The sequence below is a fragment of the Pinus tabuliformis genome, chromosome 9 (genome assembly GCF_031772625.1).
Source record: "Pinus tabuliformis cultivar Carrire ecotype Pingquan chromosome 9, CPIR1, whole genome shotgun sequence".
Classification (NCBI taxonomy): domain Eukaryota; kingdom Viridiplantae; phylum Streptophyta; class Pinopsida; order Pinales; family Pinaceae; genus Pinus; species Pinus tabuliformis.
In genome coordinates, this window is record NC_142307.1 from 1,346,777,665 (window position 1) to 1,346,804,110 (window position 26,446).

Consider the following 26,446-nt stretch of genomic DNA (forward strand, 5'->3'; position numbering starts at 1 on the left):
AAACCTAAAAATGTATGCATTTGGCATACTTGCCTGCTTGAGTTGCGCCAACTCTCTATAATTTAACTCAGGTTTCTTGTTATCAAATTGATTGATCAACATCCATGTGAATTCAAGGTAAGAGGTGATGCTAGAATGTCCCAAGGTGACTAGACCTTGGCACAACCACTCATGTAGCATACTTGATGGCCTCTATCTCTTTCATGGGGTTGAATTGGACATATGTGTCCACCATTCATAACCATGCCTTGACAGTGTAGCTAGATGACCCATAAAAAGGAGGAATGGCTAGCTTCCTCATTTTCCTTGGGAGCATGTAATTTACTGAACCCCTGTTGTACTGTCTTGTCTTGTGCTTGTTTTCAATGGTGCAAAAATCTTGCAAGGAAATAGCTACATGAAATTCCTCCCCTAGTGCCTGATACTCCCTTAGATACTCAAAAGACCCTTCTCCTTGCCCTTGCTGTCCTTGATTTTCTGCTTCTTGTTCTTCTAAGAATTTTGGTAAGAAACGCCTAGACAATGCTCTGCCAATGCTATTAGAACCGGCAGAACTGGCCGATCCGATCGGTTTGGGTTCAAAACTTGTCTGATTAGGGCTTCGAAATCGTAATAGGCCGGTTCGGTACTGAACGAGCCGATTTCACCAAACTGACCAGTTCGGTATCAATTGGCCTATTTCACCAAATTGGTCAGTTCGGTATTGAATTGGCCTATTTCACCAAACCGATTGGTTTGGTATTGAACTAGCCTATTTCACTTAATCGACTGATTCAGGACCGGTTCTGTACAGTTTTGCACGACCCAACATAAAAAAAATCCCTTTTTGATTTTTTGAATTTTTGATTTTTTTGTTTGTTTGTTTGTTTGTTCAGTTGGTTGGTCCACTTCTAAGTCTCTCTTAGGCCAACCTAATATTGAAGCCTATGGCCTTCAACCTAATATAAAAGCCTGTGGCCCTAGTGTTGCTATGCAATTCATGATAATGTTAAATTCTTAAAGTAAAAGGATGAAAATGAAAGATAAAGCAGAAGAATGTCACTTTCTCATTACCATGAAATGACCATGTCACTTAAATTTTTAACATTACCATGAAATGACCATGTTATTTAAATTTTTAACATTACCATGAAATGACTCTGGATCTCTAAGAGTGGTTCCAACCTCATTAGATTTCATATGGAGAAAGTAGAAATTTATATTTCACTCAAAATCCAACAGACTTCACAATTTTTCAAGATTTCAGGATTGGGGGGATTGCAATGTTTCCATTGGATTTTGTCATGTACGAGGGTATCGAACTAGTATGTAATAAAGAGCACCAAACCCTCTATGTACTTTGATGTTAGTGGCATTGGTTGTCGAACTCCTCTGTCACGACTCTACTAAAAATGTACCCATCACTCAAACAAAATTTTAACATGACATGCTACGCTTTTTCTATCTTATTTTAATGCTTAGAAGGTTATATTGATGATGAAGATCCCAATATAGGCAATGATTTTGATGATATATAGGCATTTGTTATAGCATGATTTCTTTTGGATGCTAGAGGCCATCTATAGCTTATTTGTTGATGTATTTTTGGTTCAGAGATAGATTGCACTCGATGCTATTTTGGTTATGTGCACCCTTACGTGTTATATAAATGATAACTTTTGCTTATTTATGTATAGATGGTTTGGATTCATATGGATGCACATGTATGTATATGTTTTTCTTTAGAATTTGAATATTTTATGTGTTTTTGGTCAACCGTGTTTTTGGTCCGGTATTTTTGCCGGTTCCAGTCCAGTTTTGACTGGTTTGCGGTCCACAAGGTTTTTCAGTTTGATCATCGTTTTGGTTCTGGTAACATTGTGCTATGCTAGATGTCTGAGGATTATTTTGAGCTGTAATATGGGTGTTGCTTCCCTCAACATGATCCCCATTGTGATCATTCGACCTTCTTGCACCATTTTTGTTGGAATTATGTTGGTTCCCCTGAATGCTTGCCATAGACTGAGTGATAACCAACACCAACTCTTGCTGCCCTCTTGCCAAGTCATTTAAGGCATTCATAATGCTTCCAAGTTGTTGTTCTTTTTTGTCACCCATTTCTTCTTCTCCTTCTGATTTAGAATGGGGGAGGTCTTTACCCTTTCGTCAAAGTAACATGTGGTCACAGGCTTGTAGGAAAACCAACTTTAATACCATTGTAATATCCCTTGCTAACATAGGCTTATTCAAGTTGCAATTATTAATTTTTTTTTTTTTAATTTTTCTTTCATGTATTTTGTGAAACACTTTGCATTTAAACATTTCTTCAAACACTTGTATGCAAACAAGAAGAGGCTTTTATTGTAGAGACATTTCTTCAAACATTTTGCATGCAATTAAATTGAAACCCTTGTTCAATAATTGAACCCAAATAACAACAGTAATTCAATCAAATTTTATTACCCTTGTTCATGAAATTACATGCAAGACAACTCCTCAAAGATGTATAAATATAATTATTAAAACCTATGGATACCTTTGGAAAATGACAAGTATTGGCTGAAGAAATATGGCCCCTCCAGAGAAATGCGTCCCCACAAGAAGAAGATCACAAGCTCCTTAAGGAACTTGACATCGACAATAAAATTTAACTTCCTTAATGAAATCGGCCCTCACAAAATTAATTTGGCCTCCCAATAAAACTCGGGTTCCCCGTTGAACTCGGCCTCTAGAAATTAAACTAGCCTTCCCCACTGAGCTCAGCCTCCACAAATTAAACTCTACTCCTTCAATAAAAAATTGCCTCCAAAAATCGATTGGCCTCGACCGCTATTTTAAAAACCAGTCGTTTCGACTTCGATTCGGCTGAGTTGGTCCTAGTCATAGCCCAACTGGGTCGACTCGGCCTTTGAACCGGATCGGCCGGCTGCATTGTTACCGGGCTGGTTGAGTTGGCTAACGACTCGGCCAGCTCGGTAACAACCCGGCCAGCTTGGTAGCAACCCGGCCGGCTCGCCCGAGTCCGAACTAAATCGGCTGGCTCAGTAACAGCGGCTGGTCAAGTCACTTCAGCGGCATTTTTTTTTGAAATTTCATTTTTGGGGACTCCATGGGCTTCCTTGTTTGACTCATGGGTTTCCCTGTCTGACTCTGATCCCTAGTATTGATATGCTATTCATGGTAATGTTAAATTCTTAAATTAAAAGTGACATTCTCCTTAATCTTCATTTTCATCCTTTTACTTAAATTTTTAACATTACCATGAAATGACTCAGGATGTTTGAGAGTGGTTCTGACCTCATTGGATTTCATATGGAGAAAGTAGAATTTTAGATTTCATTCAAAATCCAGCAGAGTAATCAGTTTTTCAGGATTTCAGAATTGGGGGATTGCAATGTTTCCATTGAATTTTGTCATGTATTAGGGTATGGAACTCGTATTTAATCAAGAGCACCAATCCCTCTATGTACCTTGATGTTAGTGACATTGGTTGTCGAACTCCTCCGGGATTCGCTCCCAAACCGGGAGCTTCTGAAAATGTCGTTCATGCTCCCGTTTTCGCTCCCGCTCCCAAGTAACACTGAGCCAGATGATGTTGGCAACTCTAGCAGTAGCCAGTAGTATTGGTCACAGACTTTTGTTGTAGAGGCCATTTCTAGCCTTCTTCATTATGTGTTTTTGTTTTGATCTCTATATCGTCATCGCGTATGTATTGGACAGTGTATTGGGTGCCATTTTGATATAATGGATATATTCATATGTTGTCTTCTATCTATATTCTAATGCTGTGTGTTTGGAAACATGAATGAAAATCTTTAAAATGATGTGTTTTTATAGAAAATAAATATTTAATGTAGTTTTTACAACAACCGAGTCATTGAAATTGAGCCGCCCGAGTCGATACCGAGTCGGAGTCGGAGTAGGAGTCGACCCTCGGCCGAGTCGGAGTTTTAAAAGATTGGCCCTGACACAATTAATTTAGCCTCCCTTTAAAATTCAGCTTTTACAGATGTATTTGGCCTCCACAATTTAATTTGGATTTCCCCAAGATAAATTCGGCTTCTTAAGGAAATTCGTCCTTCCCAAAGACTAAAATGAGCCTCTACTAGATTTGATCTCCTTTGGCAAAATTTATCTTTCCTTTGGACGTTGAGTACATGTGAAGAATCTGAATGGTTCCTCCTCCTTGACTAGCTACAGTGGATGTGTCTCACCACAAAAACTAATCCTCACTAGGGCTTTTGCCCTTTACTCAAAAGCACCGAGAACTCACCAAAATCATTTATAAAAATAATCATTACATCATCAAAAGTGAACTCCAATTCCTCTTTTTATAACTTTATCATTAGAATACCATGGGTCATTTGCTCAATAAAATAACACCCCATTTTAATTGAATTACTCAACATCAGATTAGGAATGTTGTTTTTTTTTTCACCCAAATGACATTAAATAATTAAATTAATTGATCCCCTTCTTTCGACTATAGCCTACGGGAATCAAATAGGCTACTAAGTCAACTCCTGTAGTCATTACTCAAAAAGGGACATGACACAAGCATCCATTAAGTTCTATGTCTCATGTGCCAATACATTTTAGGCAATCAAGGGGCTGAGTGCACACCATGTATCACAATTCTGATCGAGCACTCAAAGGATGGTGCAGACACTTTTGGAGTAACTGTGAAAGTTAAGGTGTACAACTTCTCAGTTTCTCATACAGCACAACCATACTTTAAAATAGAAAATTAAAACAGAATACTTGTAGGTGTTGTTAAAGTGCATCAAACTAAAGAAAAATGTTCCAAGTTATATGTGGCTGATCCACTATTAATGGGAATGAATATCCATTTCCTTATCATGGGCACACCATTCTCATGAGTAGCAGAATATTATGAAGTTCTGGATAGTTTAACCTTTTCACCAAACACATATAGTAAGAATAAAGTCTATGATATAGCCATTGTGTGCATATCAAGTATTATGGACTAATTTAGTGATTTGCACATGGGGAGGGAAATATATGTTTCAAAACTTCTCAACACTATATCGATGTAATTTCAGTACATACATGATGGACTTCATGAGATGCATGAAATCTCTTCGAAAATTGCCAAAGGCATGAAATTTCTTTTTACAGATGCACTAAATACAAATTGAATAAGAGAAATTACTTCAAGAAAATAATATAATTGAATTATGTAGCATCTTTTCCATCCCATACAATTTTAATTATGATACTAGAGTGCTCAGGATTCCATTCAATGCAAACCTTAATAAAAGGGCAGGATATAGTATTAATCTCATCGCATTAACCATTTGGATTTTCTGCTTGATGAAGTTTCAATGGCTCTAATAATAAATAGGCCTCAGATCTTGATTTTTTTTATAAAATTAGTGTAGAACATCTTACTTCAATAATTTTTCTCACATGAGGAGCACTTAATATAACTTAACATTCGAATACTTCATGTTAAATACAATTATGCTAAATCTTTATAGGCAAAGAATACTTAACACACACACACACATATATATTTGGATCATAAGGTGTTACAGAACGCATGTTTCTATCATATATATGAATGAGTTTATCAATTCGTTTCTTTATTATGTAGGTTGCAATTGTTGGAAGTAAATATGGTAATGTTTATGCTTGGGATCTTCGTGGAGGAAGAACATCTGCTCCTTTTCTATCTCATAAGGAGGTACGAAACTAAGGAAGTATATATGCAAGAAAAAATGGTTTGATTTCTTGTTTCTGCATATTATGTTTTCACATTATTTCGGCATTTATGTTTTTACATTATTTCATTGTTCATGTTATTGGAAACAACTCAAGTGAAAAAAGTTTATGCTAGAATGGTACATGTTGAATCACAATGTTTGGTCTTTTTAATAGTGTATATGTATCTATGGTGTTCTTATGCTGATTTGTGGTTTGTTGCCATCTATTTATTTATGGCTTCAGAGTTTGGTGTGAAGGACTAGAAACAAATAGTTGAGAACCTTGTTACGACAAAGTAAATTCCTTTGAGATAAGATAAAATGAGATATGAATGTCCGACAAATGACCACAAAAGTAGGCCAATGGGACTAAAGAGTACAACTAGTATGAATACAATGTGGTAGTGCCAACATAATTTGTAGAAAATGCCGAAAATAATACAAAGAAAGAAACTTGCATGTGTAGTATCAAAACATATGTATACAATTGTGATGAATACACAATATTACAAAACACTAAGTGAGTTTGCCAATGACTAGAAAGGTGGAAAACCCAAGCAAAGAACTTGTCAAGAGAGAGAGAGAGATAGAGGGAGATGAGACAATGGGGCCACTTATGTTAATGTTCCTAAGTTTGATGGATGGGGTGACATAGGCAAGGGGGCATTGGCTCATTGTCGAAGTCTTCTGGAACGATTGTGAAGCCTAGCTGCAAAATCCAGGTGAGTGTACGGGTGAGGGATTCTCCTAACATCGTAGGTTGGAAGCACAAAATGTCAAATGGATCTCTCATTGCTCCTCTAGATCTAGGATATAGTTTGATGAGAAGGGTGTATTCTACTCTAGATTTATTTGGAGCCGATCCCTTTAATGCTTTGAGGATGTAATGTCCCGATTGTCAGTTTTCTCTACAATACACCCATGATGGATTTCCAGGGTACGTGGTGGTTGTTGATTTTGGGTAGCATCGGATGTGCTCTAGCCACGAAATTTGGTGGAGAGGTTAGGGCACATGAGATCTCCAATACCCAGAAAGGGTTTGGGTAGATTTAAATAGTTTGGGAGATATTAAAATAATTAATATTTTTAATAGAGTCCCTAAGTCTAAACTTAGGGAAATTAAAATATTAATGTGAATTAATATAAAACTGTGTTAGAATGGTCCAAAAGGTATGGATTAAGCCAAATCTAATCTTAGCCGTTGATTAGGGACTTAATCTCGACCGTTGATATGTCAACGATAAAAGTATAAGAGGAAGCTTGAGGGTCACTTGGAGAATACACCGGAGTGATCAGTCATTCTATTCTCTAGAGTGGGGTTTGCTAAGACAGATAGACTTAGTGATCAGTGGCAGCAAGGGGCAGTGAGTACGAGGCAGAGAGGCAGGGACATTGCCGAGAGACCAATGCAGAAGCAGAGAGAGGTAGACGCAGAGCTAGAGGGAGCCACGCAGAGGCAGCAGAGACTGCTCAAAGCCAGAAGGGCCTTCGTCATCCACGCAGAGGCTACAGGAGTGACGCAGAGGGCCAGAGAGGCTGCGCAGAGCCTCAGTGGGCTGATGCAAAGGGTTTCAGGATGACGCAGAGGCTAGCAGGGCTGACGCTTAGCTTCAGATTGTGTTGGAGAGGGATTTCGTGGAGCGGGCTTTCCGAATACTTGTTTCCGAAGAGAGGTATTGCTGCCAGATTTTTTATCTCTGTCGGGTTAGCCAGTTTGGCACCCAATGTACTCAGAAAAGAGTTGCTTAATAATAAAACCCTCAGATAGCTACACCGGTTTTCCCGCATTGGGTTTTTCCGAGGACATTAGTCTAAAAATAACGGTGTCATTTGTGTGCTTGTTTCTATTTCCTTCAGTTGATGATTTGTAATGTGTTGATCATGCACTTGTATTTATTTTCAGTATTTACATGGTAAATAACTTGTTAATTAACATAACAAGTAGGTAGGAATAAATCAGTAAAGTGCATGGAAGGTTTCTAACTGTTAGACTTAGAAATTTCAATAGTGGTCAGGACAGAGGAGCAAGATTACGTCATTAGAGATCCCAAAGCAGTTTTGAGGGGTTTTATGGGGTCCGACGATGTTCACTTGGTATATTCCATCAACAGGGTTAGTTCCACACAACTTGCTTTTGGTTACGTTACATTTCACATCTTCATCAAGGCCTCCACTTTCCTATTATGGAATTCGCAACCTTGGTTCAAAGCGGTCTAATTTGGGACAACTTGAAAATAGTTTTAATAATGATGCTCGAGAGAAGGCAAATGCAGCTATAGGTCAATGCATTTATGCAAATGGCGTCCCTTTAACCTTGTGGGATCTCCTTATTGGGCAATGATTATTAAAGCAATGAATGAAGCCCCAAAAGGATACAAGAGCCTTGGGTATGGGAAGGTCCGCACTACGTTGTTGAGCACTGAGAAGTTAGATTTGAGGCTAAGTTAAGCCCCATTCGTAATTCGTGGCGCATTTCATGGATGTCCATCACTTTTGATGGATGGAAAGATCAAAGTAATAGGCATTTAATCAATGTGATTGCTTAGAGCCCTAAGGGGGCAATGTTTTTGAAGGCAGTGGATTGTGAGGGGCAGTTGAAAGATTCCCAATTCATTGTTGACATCTTGATTGAAGCAATTGAATTGGTGGGGCTAGAAAATGTTGTCCAGGTAATTACTGACAATGCAACGGTGTGTAGAGTAGCAGGCCTAATTATTGAAGGCAAATATCAACACATCTTTTGGACCCCTTGTGTTGTACATTCATTGAACCTCATGTTGAGCAAGATGGGGAAGCAATTTGTGCGGATTCGAGTTATTTTTGAAGAGGCAAATGTAATTCAAGCCTGTTGATTTCTGGTAGCATCGAATGTGCTCTAAGTCTCAAATTATGCAGGGAAGCTTAGACACATGTATTCTCCAATACTCAGAAATCGTTTTGGGAAATTCCACCAGGAGAGAGTTTTATTAAAATAATTATTTATTTTTAATGGGTCCCTAAGTCTAAACTTAGGAAATTAAAATAATTAATGGGTATTAATCTAAACTGTAGGTGAAACTTCTAGAAGAAGGTGGAGATCAAGTCAATATGATCCTAGCCATTGATTAGAATCTAATCTAGGTCATTGATTGATCAACGAGAGGATTATAAGAGAAGGCTTGATGGGCACTTGGAGAACACATAAAGGGGAGATTAGAAGTTCGATTTTCCGAAGCAGAGCAACCGCTGGAGAGATTTTCGATAGTGATCTTTTGTAGTGAGGGGCAGGGATAGTATCTGGAGGGAAATCTTTCTCGACCGGAGAATACTCAATAGAGAAGGCAGAGAGAGATCGAGCAGTGGTAGCACAAAGCTAGAGAGGTTGACACAGGGCCACGCAGAAGCCAAGAGGGAATCCGAAAATCAGCCGAAGGAATCGGTTGTAGAAGTCGGAAGCTGAGGTGTGAGACCGGGAGGTGAAAATCGAATTTCCTGAGCAGCAAATTGATCAACTGAAGGGGTGATGCAGTCCCTAGATAGTGTGATGCTGGGTTGACGCAAACACTGCGTAGAGGCAATGTAGAGGCAGCTAGGGGTTGGATCAACCAGGATTTCTAGTGTAGTTTGAGGTAATCTCACGTATCTCTCTATTAGTGATATTCTCTATAACTAGATTGCCGGGAAGGCATCCAAAAGTTGTATTCAGAAATTACTATTGCATAATAATAAAACCCTCATAGCTACTGCACCAGTTTTCCCGCATTGGGTTTTTTTCGGGGACTTCTGTCTAAAAACAACTATGTCATTTGTGTGTATCTTTATCTATTGTTCAGTTTCTTGTTTCGGCATATTATTTTAAATAGTGAATGTTGCAGTTGTATTTACTTCGATATCTACTGTAGAACACAGTAAATAACTTGTATGAATTAACAAGTAGGAGAAGTAACATTAGTTTGCCGCAGTAGGAATTCCGGGTTTAGGAATTTTCACAAAGCTTTCATCAAAAACCACTACATGTCCCACGGAATTTACAGGGAATTTGCGAGGTTGGAGCTCCTTAAGGTACCTAAACTTTAAAGTTTATTTCATAAATTCTAATTTCTATGGCTCTAAATTCAAATATGTAAATTGGATTCTCAAATGTCATGATTCATGAATCATAAAAGGTGTTCAATCATTTATGATTTTTAATATATTGAAACATTGGAACTTGTAGGTTGCCGAGACTCATTTTTCTTCTCACATCATAGTCTTAACAAGGCTTATGCAGGTGAAAGAAACATTACAATCAATGGTATGCAGTTCTTTTTGGAATCAATGGAGACAATCCCAATTTGAAAGAGCACAAGCAGTGAAAAGGTTGGTTGTTGATGATGAATAGTGGGATAGGGTGGAGTACCTCTTGGCATTTACTAAGCCAATTATGGATTTTCTCTTCATGTTTGGCACATACATGCCTAATTTGGAGAGGTTTATCAGGGCATTGAGTCTGTGATAAAGAAGATAAGAGTGGTTATAAATACCAAGTAGAATGACCTAGATGAAGTCTTTTACAGAGTAGTAAAAGATGTATTGACCAAAATGTGGAACAAGATGGCTACCCCATTGAACCTTTTGGCCTATGCAGTGAATCCAAAATATTATTCTGCAGAGTTGCTAAGTGATTCAGAAAGAACCACACCAAACAAAGACCCATAAGTCTCACAAGGATTTAAGAAAGCTTTTAGAAAGCTATGTGTAGATCTTGAAATTGGGATTCACATTCGTTTAGAGTTTTCTGATTTTGTGGGATCAGAGGGTTTGGACGTTGATATTGATTCTATGTGGGACAAGACCAAATTAAGTCCAATTGATTGGTGGAACTACTATGGTGGGGAATTCCACATATCGAAAAATTGGCCATCAGGATCTTGTCACAGGTGGCTAGTTCCTCTTTAGTAGAAAGGATTTGGAATACATATGGCTTCATCCATTCGGTGAAGCAAAATAGATTGGGCTCGAAGAAGGCTGAGGGACTAGTTTATGTTCATTCGTACATTCACTTTCTGTCACACAAGACTAATGAATATGAAGCCCTAGATTTCAGAAATTAACATACATTAACAACATTTATGCTCAAAATGTACCAGTGTGTGTGTGAAGCCCTAATTATAACAAATTTAATGCTTAGTAACCCTACAATGAATTTTTTAAGAAAAATTTATCAATTCATTGGTGAGTACTTACTTACCAGGGATTTCGTTTGGAGATCTTCCCGAGCTATTGTCGCTCCCACTTCCACTACCAAACCACCCTTTTTTCCTCCCATTCTATCTAGGGTCTACCTATATGGTCCCTAGATCTAAAAGACTTTAAATGGAGATCTTCTAGCCCCCGTGTCCGTAACTCCAAGAACAATCAAGCTTAATATCCCTCTCTGTCTGTGATTCTGTTAGAAATTCCTAGTCTGTCTCTGTAAAACTACAAAAATAACTTCCCCTCGTTATGGCCTCCTCGACTCCCTTATATACCCAAACACACCGTCTTCCAACCTCTTTGATGTCAGTCTCCTCCTTCCACCATTTCCCGATTCCTTTTTGTTAATTTGAGATAACAATTGTATGTTCTATGCTTTAGCACAATTTACTTCAATGTTCCTTAAGCAACCCAATGATAATTTCCAATTATGTCCAGTCGCAATCACATTAACTTAAACACATTGACAGTAAATGCAGATAGAACATAAAAACATGTGCAAAAGACAAGCCAAGACAAGAGGACACAAGATATGGCGGATGCCAGGGACAAACCCCAATGTGGGGAAACCCTTTGATCAAATCTTCTTATTATTCTTCAATAGTTCAACGGAGAAAGAGAGTTTACAAATATTAGAATTACGTGCCCAAAATAGTCCTACCAAATCAGCAGTCAACGACAGTCAATGCAGCACTAACTAGAAAGTCAATGCTGGTCAAAGCAACCCCAAAATGTCCTCCAAGCAGCTCGGTCAGCAACAGAAGAATTCAGCCTTCCAAGAGGGTCATAATTAGTGCAAAAACAGTTCTGTCAACCCAGTGAAATGCTACTGTAATTTCTGTGGTCAACGGTTGAAGTCAATGCTGAAGTCAAACCAGTGAAACTGTCCCAATCGCCTTGAAAACTGTGCCAATCAATGTGGCTTTTAAAAATCGTAATTTTTCCCTCAAGATTGAAGTCAAAGCTTGGTCAAACAGTCTTGCTCAATGCTAACTTGTTTCCTGAAATTTTCGGCCAGCGGACTAAGCCAAAAAATCATCCTTCTCTCACACGTGCGAAATAGAAAGAGGCTACCACCAAGCTGTACGAACCAATCAAGAGAAGAGAGAGAGATATTTGATGAGATGAGTGATGTCCAAATGAGAGAGAGGTCACTCCTATTTATACACTTCGTTGAGTGTGAGGAGACACATCTATTGGGCTTCATCAGCCTACATTTGACTGAGGTCGACCTTGACAATTTGTCCATGAGAGAATAATTTCAAAATTCCATTTAGTACAAATAACCACCCAAATATGTCACGTGCAACATACCTGATAGATCAGAATGGACCAACTGAAGAATATCGGTGGGTTGAATTTCACTTGAGGGGAATGGTCCCCTTGTATGTTTTCCAACTTCATATCCCCAACAAACATCTTCATGATTTAAGTTGAATTCAGGCATACCTGTGACCATCTTCCCTACATCAGGTAAGGCTTTTAAATGAAGGTGAGCATGTTGGAAATAATACTGAGAGGGGGGGTGAATCAGTATTGTCAAATTCTTTTCAATATATCTTTCTTATTTATACTTTGAATTATTCTTCAGATATTGATCGTTACTTTGTATGTCAGTACCATAAAATAATGAGCATAAACAAGAGAAACAGATAGTCACACCAAAGAACACCAGATATAAGGTGGAAACCCAATGTGGGTGAAAACCACCTGCTGCAATATGTTTCTATCTTCTTTAAATTAGAAACTCCTTTTACAATGATTTTGTACTGGTGCAGTCCTTTACCAGTACGCAGGCTGCAACCTGCAGAGAGCTACAACTCTCTCTCGTTTTCCAGTCTCTCCTGGAAGGGAGCTACAACCCCCTACTTCTTTAACTTCTTTAAGGACCACGTTTCATTAATTTTCAGACTGGATCCAAGAACATCAAATAAACATCAAGTACATGTGAATCAACCAATCTCTTTATACAATCAATCCAATGAGCCACCCAAACATCTCAAAATGCTGTAAACAGAAAACCAATCACCAGTAACCTAAACCCAGAACACAACAGCAAATAGAAAACAGGCAGCCAACAAATATTTCAAAACAGGTCCGCAACTTCACCAATATAATCCTGCGGATACCCGCACTTCACCTTCAGCTACGCTGCGTATACCCGCACTTCGCCTTCTTCTGTACTGCGTACCCCGCACTGTACCTTCAGCTGCACTGCGTATACCCGCATTGCGCCTTCCGTTGCGCTGCGTATACCCGCACTGCGCCGTCTTCTGTACTGCGTACCACGCACTGTGCCTTCAGCTGCGCTGCGTATACCCGCACTGCGCCTTCTTCTGTACTGCGTACCACGCACTGTGCCTTCAACTGCGCTGCGTATACCCGCACTGCGCCTTCTTCTGTACTGCGTACCCCCGCACTCATGCTGTAGATCGCCTGCGAACCTCTGATTAGGGCCAAATTAACAGTCCTCCAATGTACCACAGACAGTCAGATCCGCAGATCTGATCATGCGCCCGAGAGATCACGACTTAGCAATAGATTCGCCTTTAAATTTTACCTTGATTTAGATCTGGCTTTTAAATCTGATAACCCAAAATTCAGATCTTAAGATATTCCAATTTCAAAGATGTCTCAGCCAAGTGATCTCCTTCCCTACTTATAGTCAAGCCCTTATTCACACCATGGGACAAAACCATCGATAACCAATACAAGGGATCCAAACCAGGGCTAAATTAGATCCTATACCACGGGCCAAAACCATAGGATCATGAACGACGGGCTAAATACCACGGGCCAAACATAAGAAACCCCACGTGAGCGCAATTCTCTGCCTTGAAGTGAGTGAACTGGGGGACCGCACTTTTTGAACGGGTAACCTGCGGGTATGACCGCACTTCATGAACGACGAACCTGTGGGTCCGCACCTTTTGAACTATTCACCTGCGAACCTCGTAATTTTCATCATTTTGAGAGCCTGAACAGAGTTTTGCCACTTGAGTGAGTTGCCATCAAGTACAACACCTGTACCATAGAGCCAAACCAGAATCATAATGCCAACAATCTCCCTCTTTGAACTTGATGGCAACCTCAAGATCCTCAACATCATTCTCCCCCTTTGACATCAAGGGCAAAGGGTTATGCTCCCCCTAAGAACATGCTCCCCCTGACTATAAACCAGATCTGCAAAGGAAAACCATAATCCATCAAACACCATAAATGACCATGAAAGAGATAGAGACATATTGCAGCAATATTCCTTCTGTACTTCCTCCATAATGCCAACAATGCATTATATGCTCCCCCTGAACTTGTGCCATTCGATCTTCGACCAATCCGCAACTCAGCAAATGTACGCATATACCCCAGATGAACCTTGCGTACAACCAACAATCAGAAGAGAGTCAACAACAAGATGATGCATCAACAACCCCCAGCTTTTGCCTGAGGTATTCAAAGGTCTCCCTGGGCAATGGTTTGGTGAGTATATCAGCAACTTGTTCCTTAGAAGGAACATACTCCAACTTGACCTTTTGTTCAAGCACTTGTTCCCGGAGAAAGTGATACTTGATTGGTATGTGCTTGGTCTTTGAATGCATGTCTGGGTTCTTTGAAATGCTTATTGCATTTGTATTATCACATAAGATGGAGATAGGTGGTGTACAAGTGATTTGAAAATCCTGCAAGGTCTGCATCATCCAAAGGAGTTGAGTGCAGCAAGATGCAGCAGCCACATATTCCGCTTCAGCTGTAAACAAGGCAATTGACCTCTGTTTCTTGCTGAACCAAGATACTAATCTGGAACCCATAAAGAATGCACCACCACTTGTGCTCTTCCTGTCATCCACGCTTCCGGCCCAATCTGCATCTGTATAAGCATGAAGTGTGAGATCTGTATCTCTAGGATACCATAAGCCATAGTTTTGAGTCCCTTGAAGATATTTGAAAATTCTCTTCACTGCCTGAAGATGAGTTTCCTTTGGATTTGCCTGAAATCTTCCAACTATTCCCACTGCATGCATAATGTCTGGTCGGGTACCTGTCAAATAAAGTAGACTTCCAATCATAGATCTGTAGGTTGGTTGATGCACTGCTGTTGATTCATCATTTGTACTGAGGTTACATCCTGTGACCATGGGTGTACATATTGGTTTTGCATCTTCCATACCATATTTCTTCAAAATCTGCTTGAGATACTTGGTTTGAGACAAGAAGATCCCTCCTTCATTTTGTTGGATTTGCAATCCAAGAAAATATGTCAGTTCTCCAAGCAAAGACATTTCGAATTCTTTCTGCATCACCAAGGCAAAGCTTTGACTCATAGCTTCTTCATTGCTGCCAAAGATAATATCATCTACATACACAACAAGTATTAGCAATTTGTCATTTTCAATTTTTATATGAAGATTGCTATCTGCTGATCCTTTTGAAAAACCTTGTTGATGAAGATATTTGTCCAAACGATAGTACCAAGCCCTTGGAGCTTGTTTAAGACCATAGAGAGCCTTTTTCAGTCTGCATACAAGATTTGGATCATTTCCAAGAATGAAACCATCTGGCTTCTCAATGTATACTTCTTCTTCTAAGTCTCCATTCAGAAAGGCTGATTTCACGTCCATTTGAAATACTTTGAACTTTTGAAAGCTTCAGAGAGCAAGGAACATTCAGATGGCCTCAATTCTTGCAACAGGAGCAAAAGTTTCTTCAAAATCTATTCCTTCTTGCTGGGCATACCCTTTACAAACAAGTCTGGCCTTGTTTCTAATTACTTCCCCATTTTCATTCAACTTATTCTTGAAGATCCATTTTGTCCCTATAACATTCTTATCCTTTGGTCTAGGAACCAACTCCCAAGTGTTATTCTTTTCGATCTGCTCAAGTTCTTCATCCATTGCTTTGACCCAACATTCATCTTTGCATGCCTCTCTTACATTTTGTGGTTCAGTGGAGGAGAGTAATGCCAAATAGCTTGAAGCTTCTGCAATTGTTCTTCTTGTTTGTACACCTGCTTCTTTCTGCCCCAAAATCTGAGATTCTGGATGATTCTTCTGAACGTACCTTGATGGAGTCTTCTCTTCTATCCTTATCTGTTCCTCTGGTGCTTCTTGAGGTTCTTCTTCTTCATCATTCTGTCTTTGAGGGTAGTCTTCATTTTCTTCGATATTTTCATGATTTACTTGCCTAGGAATGTATCCTTTTTCATCAACCACTACATCAATGCTGTCAACAATTCTTCCAAGTCTTTTATTGTAGCACTTATATGCTTTGCTGTGTGGAGAATAACCAAGAAGAATGCCTTCATCTGCTCTAGGTTCAAGTTTGCCAAGTTGCTCATCAGTATTCTTAATATAGCATTTGCTCCCAAAAATTTTGAAATGCTTTACCGAAGGAGTCTCACCATACCAGAGCTCATGAGGAGTTTGAGTGCTGTTCACTCGGACATTTGTTTTGTTGAGAATAACAACCGCAGCATATGCAGCTTCACCCCAGAAAGTTGCGGGAGTTCCAGACTCATCAAGCATAGCACGAGCCATTTGTTGGACTGTTCTGTTCATCCTTTCCACCACTCCATTTTGCTGAGGAGTTCTAGCTGTAGAGAATTCCCTTCTTATCCCATGTTCTTCACAGAAATCGAAAAATTCATTTGAGGTAAACTCCCCACCTCTGTCGGACCTGAGGCACTTAATTTTGTAACCTGATTCATTTTCAACCAAGGCTTTGAAGGATTTGAATTTTTCGAATGCTTCGTCTTTGTGCTTCAAAAGTCCTAACCAAACAAACCTGGAGAAATCGTCAATGAATAATATCAAGTATTCTTCTCCTCGAGGTGACCTTGTCCTGAAAGGACCACATACATCTGTATGGACTAGTTCAAGAGGCCTGCTGGCTGATCCTTCCTTCTCCGGGAAGTTGGTTCTGGTTTGTTTACCAAACTGACATGGTTTGCATATGGTTTTGTCTGGAATTTTGATATCTGGAAGACCACGAACTGCCTGATATTTGCATGCCTTCCTTATTTGTGAAAAGCTTAGATGCCCCAACCTCCGGTGCCATAGCCAATGTTCATCATCCTTGCTCAAATAGCATTGTTGTTGTCCTTCTTCAAATATGTATAGATTATTTGGAGTTCTTCTACCTTTGATCACTGTTTTCCCTGTATCAAGATCACGAACACTACATCCATTTGATCGAAATATTACCTCGGTTCCTTGATCGCACATCTGACTGACACTCAGAAGGTTATGCTTCAAGCCATCAACATACAAAACATTTCCAGCTTTGACCTTTTCTTTCAATTGAGCTGTGCCTTTTCCTTTTATAGCTGCAGGAGTATCATTTCCAAAAGAAACTTTCTTTCCCTTTTCTAAAGCAGAATATGATTCAAGTTTTTCTTTATCACCTGTCATATGCTTCGAACATCCACTGTCAATGTACCATAGATTTTCCTGTCCCTCTGCATAAAAGGCTATCCCACATCTTTCTGATTGTGGTTCCTTTATTCTCCATGTTCTGGTGCTTGAGGCTTGTTCCTTTGTCCGCTGAAACTTTCTCCTGCATTCAGAATCTTCATGACCGAAGTTATTACAAATAGAACATTCAATTTCATTTTCAAGAGCCGAAAAGTTGTTATAGGTCCCTTTTGTAATACCAGTCATACTTCTTTGTTTTTGAGCTTCTCTAGTCATGATTGTTTTATATGCAACACATTGAGCTGCTTTGTGACCAAAGTTATGGCAAGAGAAACATTGGCCATTGAAAAAACTTCTGCGGTTATCAAATCTACCGGCCAAATGATTGTAACTTCTATTGTCATCCATTCTTGAAACAAATTGAGAAGATTTTACCTGTGGCTGGTTGTAGCTTTTGTTCACCCTTAAGACGGATTGCCCCTGGTTTACCTGGTAGTCTTTGTTTGTTCTTGATGTAATTCGTCCCTGCTTTACTTGGTGATCTCCATTGTGCTTTTGCTCATTCCTTCTTGCTGCATCAAGATAGCTCTTTGAGGTGGATGCTTGAGATGTTTCTCCATTATACCCCAGACCTGTCTTGTTTAGCGGAGAACGCTGTACATTGATGATCTCATCCAGAGTTTTAGATCCTTTACAAACTTAAGATTAATAGCCTTTGTTTTCTCAATTTCTTTTCTAAGGCCAACAATTTCACATTCTAACTTTTCAAGAAATTTTTCTTTTTCATCAATTTGAAATTGTAGAGTATCAATGATCACATTCTTTTCTTCTATACATGTCTTGAGTCTAGAAATCTCTTCATAAAAGCTATCCACATCTATAGCATCCATGTAATCATCATCTTCAAAGGCCATTAAAAGTTTATAGTCATTACCTCGTTCATCTTCATCACTATTTGATAGACCATCACTGTCTTCATGAGTGTAGTAGCTTTTCTTATTTGCATTCTGTTTCTTGTTCCATCTAATAGGTTCCTTTCCCTTGTCGATCTTATCCTTATGAGGACATTTGGCAGCATAGTGACCTACTCTTCCACAAGCAAAGCATTTGAAGGGTAACTTACCTCTGAATTGTCTAGCACCCCGTTGAAGATTTCTGACAAAATTTGATTCTTCTTCTTCTTCTGACCCATGTCCAGATTCATAGTACTCTCCTTTGCCTGAAGCCTTGAAGGCAGCTTCTCTCCTGTCAGATGGACCTCCTTTCCTCATTTCATAAGCAGTTAGAATTCCATGCAGTTGTGACATTTTAAGATGTTGTAGATTCTCCTTTTCTTCTATAGCAGAAACTTTAGATTCAAACCTAGGTGACAAAGATCTTAGAACTTTTTCAACCACAACAGCCTCTTTTATTTCTTCACCCAAATTTTTCATACAATTAACAATCTCATCCACACGAAGAAAATAGTTAGCCACACTTTCATCATTATACATCTTGAGATTTTCATACTGAATCCTGAGGGTTTGAAGTTTTGCACGTTTTACCTAATCATCTCCTTCATAGCTCAGAACAATCTTGTCCCATATTTCTTTTGCGGATTTATACTGCATAACTTTCACAAATTCTGATTGAGATAGACATCCTAGAAGAGTATTGACCGCCTTTGCATTTGTTTCATATTTCTTCTTCTCAGCTAGATCTGTAGGAGTAGCTGATGGAAAAGTATACCCTGTTTCTATGATGTCCCAGACTTCTGTACCCAAAGATTGAAGATAGGCAGTAACTCTTACCTTCCAATATACGAAGTTTTTCCCATCAAAAATCGGTGGCCTGATTGATGCTTCCCTCTCGTAGTTGCTCATGATGAAAGATCTTCCTTCAAGCGATCAAGCTCCTTCAGAAGAACCTGGCTCCGATACCAATTGTTGGAAATAATACTGAGAGGGGGGGTGAATCAGTATTGTCAAATTCTTTTCAATATATCTTTCTTATTTATACTTGAATTATTCTTCAGATATTGATCGTTACTTTGTATGTCAGTACCATAAAATAATGAGCATAAACAAGAGAAACAGATAGTCACACCAAAGAACACCAGATATAAGGTGGAAACCCAATGTGGGTGAAAACCACCTGCTGCAATATGTCTCTATCTTCTTTCAATTAGAAACTCCTTTTACAATGATTTTGTACTGGTGCAGTCCTTTACCAGTACACAGGCTGCAACCTGCAGAGAACTACAACTCTCTCTCGTTTTCCAGTCTCTCCTGGAAGGGAGCTACAACCCCCTACTTCTTTAACTTCTTTAAGGACCACGTTTCATTAATTTTCAGACTGGATCCAAGAACATCAAATAAACATCAAGTACATGTGAATCAACCAATCTCTTTATACAATCAATCCAATGAGCCACCCAAACATCTCAGAATGCTGTAAACAGAAAACCAATCACGAGTAACCTAAACCCAGAACACAGCAGCAAATAGAAAACAGGCAGCCAACAAATATTTCAAAACAGGTCCGCAACTTCACCAATATAATCCTGCGGATACCCGCACTTCACCTTCAGCTGCGCTGCGTATACTCGCACTTCGCCTTCTTCTGTACTGCGTACCCCACACTGTGCCTTCAGCTGCACTGCGTATACCCGCACTGCGCCTTCCGCTGCGCTGCGTATACCCGCACTGCGCCGTCTTCTGTACTGCGTACCACGCACTGTGCCTTCAGCTGCGCTGCGTATACCCGCACTGCGCCTTCTTCTGTACTGCGTACCACGCACTGTGCCTTCAACTGCGCTGCGTATACCCGCACTGCGCCTTCTTCTGTACTGCGTACCCCTGCACTCACGCTGTAGATCGCCTGCGAACCTCTGATTAGGGCCAAATTAACAGTCCTCCAATGTACCACAGACAGTCAGATCCATAGATCTGATCAAGCGCCCGAGAGATCACGACTTAGCAATAGATTCGCCTTTAAATTTTACCTTGATTTAGATCTGGCTTTTAAAACTGATAACCCAAAATTCAGATCTTAAGATATTCCAATTTCAAAGATGTCTCAGCGAAGTGATCTCCTTCCCTATTTATAGTCAAGCCCTTATTCACACCATGGGACAAAACCATCGATAACCAATACAAGGGATCCAAACCGGGGCTAAATTAGATCCTATACCACGGGCCAAAACCATAGGATCATGAACGACGGGCTAAATACCACGGGCCAAACATAAGAAACCCCACGTGAGTGCACTTCTCTGCCTTGAAGTGAGTGAACTGGGGACCGCACTTTCTGAACGGGTAACCTGCGGGTATGACCGCACTTCATGAACGACGAACCTGCGGGTCCGCACCTTTTGAACCATTCACCTGCGAACCTCGTAATTTTCATCATTTTGAGAGCCTGAACAGAGTTTTGCCACTTGAGTGAGTTTCCATCAAGTACAACACCTGTACCATAGAGCCAAACCAGAATCATAATGCCAACAGAGCAAATCTCCAGTGCCATAATTTGGATTGAAGAGAAGTATCACAAGTCATTGCTCCCAACATACTTCTTCCAACTTGATAGAGACCTTCAACCCTGAATCCAAGAGTGAATGCATCTCTCGGGTTCCTTTGCCAAACACAAACCTTCCCATCAAAGAATGGAAACTCAAAACCTTTATCTTCCATCGCAGAAATAGAAACCAAGTTCTTTTTCAGATCAACTACATATAGCACTTCCTCTAAATGAAGAATTTGACCTTGATTTAAGTGAAGAGTAACAATCCCAATTCCTTTCAGGGGATAAGTGGCATTATCCCCAAGTATAATTTCCATATCTGTCTTCTTTTCAATCAAGTTTGAGAGAGCCTTTTTGTACCCAGTGAAGTGCCTTGAGGCACCACTATCAATCAACCAATGATCTAATGTATCCGAAGGAGAGGCGGTGGTGAGGGCAGAAATAAGATAAAATTCTTTTTGCTTTACAACATTAATTTCTTCATACCTAGAGTTTCTCGACTTCTTGGGAGGACGATCATTTCCATTTCAAGCAGTGGGAGCATTCCTCTTTCCTTTGTTGTTGAACTTGTTGTTCCTTTGATTGCCATTGCCCTTGAAGTTGTTGTTATTGTTGTCATCATCTTTTGGAGTATCCTTTCTGTGAGGACACTCTATAACGAAGTGGCCAAACCTGTTACAATTGAAGCAACTTCCTTTTCTTCCTTCTTTGAATCCCGGTTTGAACCCTTGTCCTTGATTCCTTGGACCAACATTGTTCTTCCTCTTAGAATGAGCGGAGAAGGCGGTAGGGTTGTTTCCTTTTGAGGGCTTGTCTCTTTCCATCATCCTTATTTCTTCATGAGTACATCTAGCCAATAATTCATCAAATCTCGGAATCTTGTCATTGTTGAGGATGGTGGTGTTGAACACATCCCATTCTCTTGTAAAGCCTCCAAATGCAATAAGAGTAAGCTCCCTGTCACCAATGACTTCTCCAATACGGTAAACGTCATAAAGTAGGATTGGATGGATTCTCCTCTATCCATCTTGATGTCTTTCAACTTGTTCTTGAGAAAGAGAACTTGATTTGCATTATTTACTTTGAACATCCCAACCGTCTTGTCCTACATCTCCTTAGATGTTTTCAAATTAGAAATATAGGCAACCAACGGCTTGTGAATAGAATCAACAATAATTTTCTTAGCTTTAACTTCACCTTTCTTGTACTTTGTTTGTGCAACTACGGATGCATTTGAAGGAGGCTTCACTGCTCTTCCTTTGACATAGTCCATAGCATCATTTTCTTCCAATGTCAAATCTAGAGTCATCTTCCATGCATGATAGTCGGATTTGTCCTTAAGTGTGTCCTCAGATTTGAAGAAAGATGTAGTCATCATTGGGACTAGTTCCAAATCCTTGTCCAACAAATTCCCTTACTGATTGCTTTTCCTCACTATCGCTTGGGCTTTGTCTCCACCTGAGCTCTGATACTGTGTTAATTTGAGATAACAATGGTATGTTCTATGCTTTAGCACAATTCACTTCAATGTTCCTTTAGCAACCCAATGACAATTTCCAGTTATGACTAGTAACAATCACATTAGTTTAAACACATTGACAGTAAATGCAGATAGAACATAAAAACATGTGTAGAAGACAAGCCAAGACAAGAGGACACAAGATATGGCAGATGCCAGGGACTAACTCCAATGTGGGGAAACCCCTTGATCAAATCTTCTTATTATTCTTCAATAGTTCAACAGAGAGAGAGAGAGTGTACAAATATTAGAATTACATGCCCAAAACAGTGCTACCAAATTAGCAGTCAACAACAGTTAATGCAGCCCTAACCAGAAAGTAAACGGTGGTCAAAGCAACCCCCAAAATGTCCTTCAACCAGCTCAGTCAACAATAGAAGAATTCGGCCTTCCAAAAGGGTCAAAGTCAGCCCAAAAATAGTTCGGTCAACCCAGTGAAATGCTGCTATATTTTTTGCAGTCAAAGGCTGAAGTCAACGTTAAAGTCAAACTAGTCAAATTGTCCCAACCACGTCGAAAACTATGCCAATCAATGCGGCCTTTAAAAATAGGAATTCTACCCTCAAGATCGAAGTCAATGCTTGGTCAAATAGTCCTAGTCAACGTTGCCCTGTTTCCTGAAATTTTCAGTCAACAGACTAACCCAGAAAAGTGTCCTTCTCTCACACTTGCAAAGTAGGAAGAGGGTACCTCCAAGCTGTACGAACCAACCAAGAGAGAAGAGAGAGAGATGTGATGAGATGAGTGATGTCCAAATGAGAGAGGTCACTCCTATTTATGCACTTTGTTGAGGGTGAGGAGACACATCGATTGGGCTTCATGAGCCTACATTTGACTGAGGCTGAGCTTGACAATTTGTCCATTAGAAAGAATAAATTCAAAACTCCAATTCTGCTTGTCAAAATGAGATGATCATTGTATCAAAATTGGACCTCTCGAAAATGTTGATTTAGGGTAGCATCGGATGTGCTCTAGCCATGAAAATTGGTGGAGAGGCTAAAGCGCATGAGATATCCAAGACCCAGAAATGGTGTGGGGAAATTCCACCCAGTTAGAGAGATATTAAAATAATTAAAATTTTTAATGGAGTTCCTAAGTCTAAACTTAGGAAAATTAAAATATTAATGGGTATTAATCAGTGTTGTTAAAATCGCGATAATATCGTGATATTATCGCTTTATCGCAATTTTTTCCCAAAGCCGATATTATCGCAAGTAATACTCGTGTTTTTTTTTATACGCGATTTTTTCCAAATTTATCGCCGAGGGTTGGAGCAGTGCGGTTTTATAAGGCAAAAGTCAGTTTTTTTCATTTCATTTGCACAGTTAGGCGTGCGGAGGGCAGTGGAGTGTTGGAGAGGGCTTGGAGATTTTGCTTGGAGAGGATTGGAGTTATTTCAAGTGCGTGGAGGAGAAAATCAAGACGAGGAGACCAATTATCTCCATAGAAACGGTACGGGCACCAATTTCTTTTTGTCTACATTGTTTTGAATTTTTGTTTTTGTTTTTTTCATTGTTTTTGGTTGGGTAACTTGGGTTTGGAATGGGGTTTATGAAATTTGCCCAATGTAATTTTTTTTTAGTTTTTTTGGTTGGTTTGGAATGGGGTTTTTGATGTATTGTTTTTTTAGTTTTTTGGTTGGGTTTGGAATGGGGTTTCTTAAAATATATGTATTTTTTTTAGTTTTTGTACAATGTAAAAATTAAAATACTAAATTGTAAGTTTGTAACTTGTAAATACTAAATTGTAATCTTTATTTTCCCATAGGTTCACAATTTCACCGAAAGACCATTCAAGTTTTCAACTTCAAAGTTCAAAAACAAACATGCCAAGGAAATTGGACCTTTTCTGGGAATTTGGTGAACCTAACGCTCCGAATGATAGACTAAACTTGACTTGCAAGTTGTGTGGGTTCCAAATGTCCTAGGGGGGTGTACAAATTGAAGTATCACCTTGCACAAATCCTTGGATTTGATGTAGGGCCTTGCACAAAAACAAATCCTAAACTCATCCGAAGAGCAATGAAAGCATTAGAAGTTTTAGACCAGAATAGAGAGGCCAAAGAAGAAATGAAGAGGCAACTAAAAAAGTCAGTTGAAGCAAGTGGCACTGGTTCTACTGCAACATCAACCAATCCGGTGGCTGCCACATCATTTTTTGTTCCTCGAACCACACCTAGTTCACAACCATCTATCAGTTCAATGCTAAAAAGAACTGAGAAAGAACACGCTAACAAGTTGCTGGCAAAATTTCTCCTCTAGAGTGATATTCCTTTCAGTATTGTAAGGAATAATCCATTTTTCCAACCTGCTATTGATGCTATTGCAACTGTTGGCCCAGGGTACAAAATCCCTTCTTATCATGATTTCAGAGGCCGGATTCTTCAAAATGAAAAGCTTGACTGCACCCAATGATTGGAGGATTTTAGGGCATCATGGGCACAAACAAGATGCACTATTATGTCAGATAGTTGAACTGACCAAAAGGGGAGAACCCTTATAAAATTCTTGGTTAGTTGTCCCAAAGGGACTATGTTTATCAAATCTGTTGATGCATCTGCACAAATCAAAGATGCAAGAACTTTATGTGATTTGCTAGATGTGTTTATTTTCGAGGTGGGTGTAGAAAATGTTGTCTAAGTCATAACGGACAATGCTGCAAATTATGTTGCTGCTGGTAGGATGCTTATGGACAGGCATCCTACTTTATTTTGGACACCTTGTGCTACACACTGTATTGATTTGATGTTGGAGGACATAGGGAAAATTCCCTTTGTCAAAGATATTGTTGATTCATCCAAAAGCATTACAAAATTTATATATAACCATACCTCTGTGCTTAGCTTGATGAGAAGATTCACCAACAACAAAGAGTTGGTGCGCCCTACCATTACAAAGTTTGCCACCAGTTTCATATCTCTTCAATCCCTCTTGAATTCTAAGTAGGATGTGAACATAATGTTTCTTGCAGAGGAGTGGCGTGCTTTTCCAATGAGCCGCAAACTAGAGGGAGAGGCCGTATGCAGACTAGTTTCATACCAAGAAAACTTCTAGGCGGGAGTGCAGGAGGTGTGCGCCGTTACTGAACCTTTGGTAAAGGTTCTTTAGTTGGTTGATGGTGAGAGGCCCGCAATGGGCTATTTGTATGAGGCCATGGACAGGGCCAAAGAAGCCATTCGGGCCTACTATGATGATAAGGGAGATGATGGGTTTCAGAGACAACTCCTCTTATGGAGAGTGATTGATGAGCGATGGAACAACACACTCCATCGTCCCATTCATGCTGCTGGGCTTTTCCTGAACCCCACATTTTCTTACGCATGTGGGTTTGTATTTGATGCTGAGATCATGGATCGATTCTTATCCTGTGTTCAGAAGATGATGCGATCTCCAGCAGAACGTATAGAGATATCTAAAGAAATTGAGACATATAGGATGGCAAGTGGCACATTTGGCTTTGAGATGGCTGTCACTGATAGGACGATTAAAATGCCAGGTATTTTTTAGTTTGTAACTTTGTTTCAAATTTCATTCTCTTCAAATTCCATTTTTTCTTATGTTTATTTAAAATTTTATTTGTAAATTTGTTGTAGATGCATGGTGGAGAATGTATGGTGGCAGGGTACCCTTCTGCAAAAGCTTGCCATTCGCATCCTCAGCTAAACATGTTGCTCCTCAGGATGTGAATGCAACTAGAGTGTATTTGAAAAAATACACAACAAGAAGCGCAACAGGTTAACACTTAAACATTTAAAATATTGCAAATTTTCAAATAAATTTTTGAATTCATTAAACAATATTTTTTTATAATTATTAATTATTATTTCATGATCTTTGTACAGGTTGGAGTCCCAACGACTTAATGACATGGTCTACGTCTACTACAATCTTCGATTGTGGGTGAGGCAACTTGAGAGGACACCTGATGTGGAGGCCATCTCATTGGATGGGATTGCCACCACTGCTGCATGGAGGGTTGAGGCTGAGATGTCTCTCATGGAGTCTGTTGATGATTGGTTAGTGCAGGATGTAGTCGAGGAGGAGGAGGAGGAGGAGGAGGAGGAGGAGAACCGGAGGAGGAGGTGACACCACCTACTC

General features: G+C 39.6%; 1 protein-coding gene across 6 annotated transcripts in view; it reads left to right on the forward strand.

Annotated features, from left to right (window-relative positions):
• Positions 1-26,446, forward strand: part of LOC149153497 (uncharacterized) — a 746,732-nt gene that overhangs the window by 298,797 nt on the left and 421,489 nt on the right. For all 6 annotated transcript variants that reach the window (XM_089440793.1, XM_089440790.1, XM_089440791.1 and 3 more), the window contains one exon: positions 5,597-5,686. In XM_089440793.1, coding sequence (XP_089296919.1) covers positions 5,597-5,686 — 90 coding nt within the window. The remainder of the gene's footprint in view (positions 1-5,596; positions 5,687-26,446) is intronic.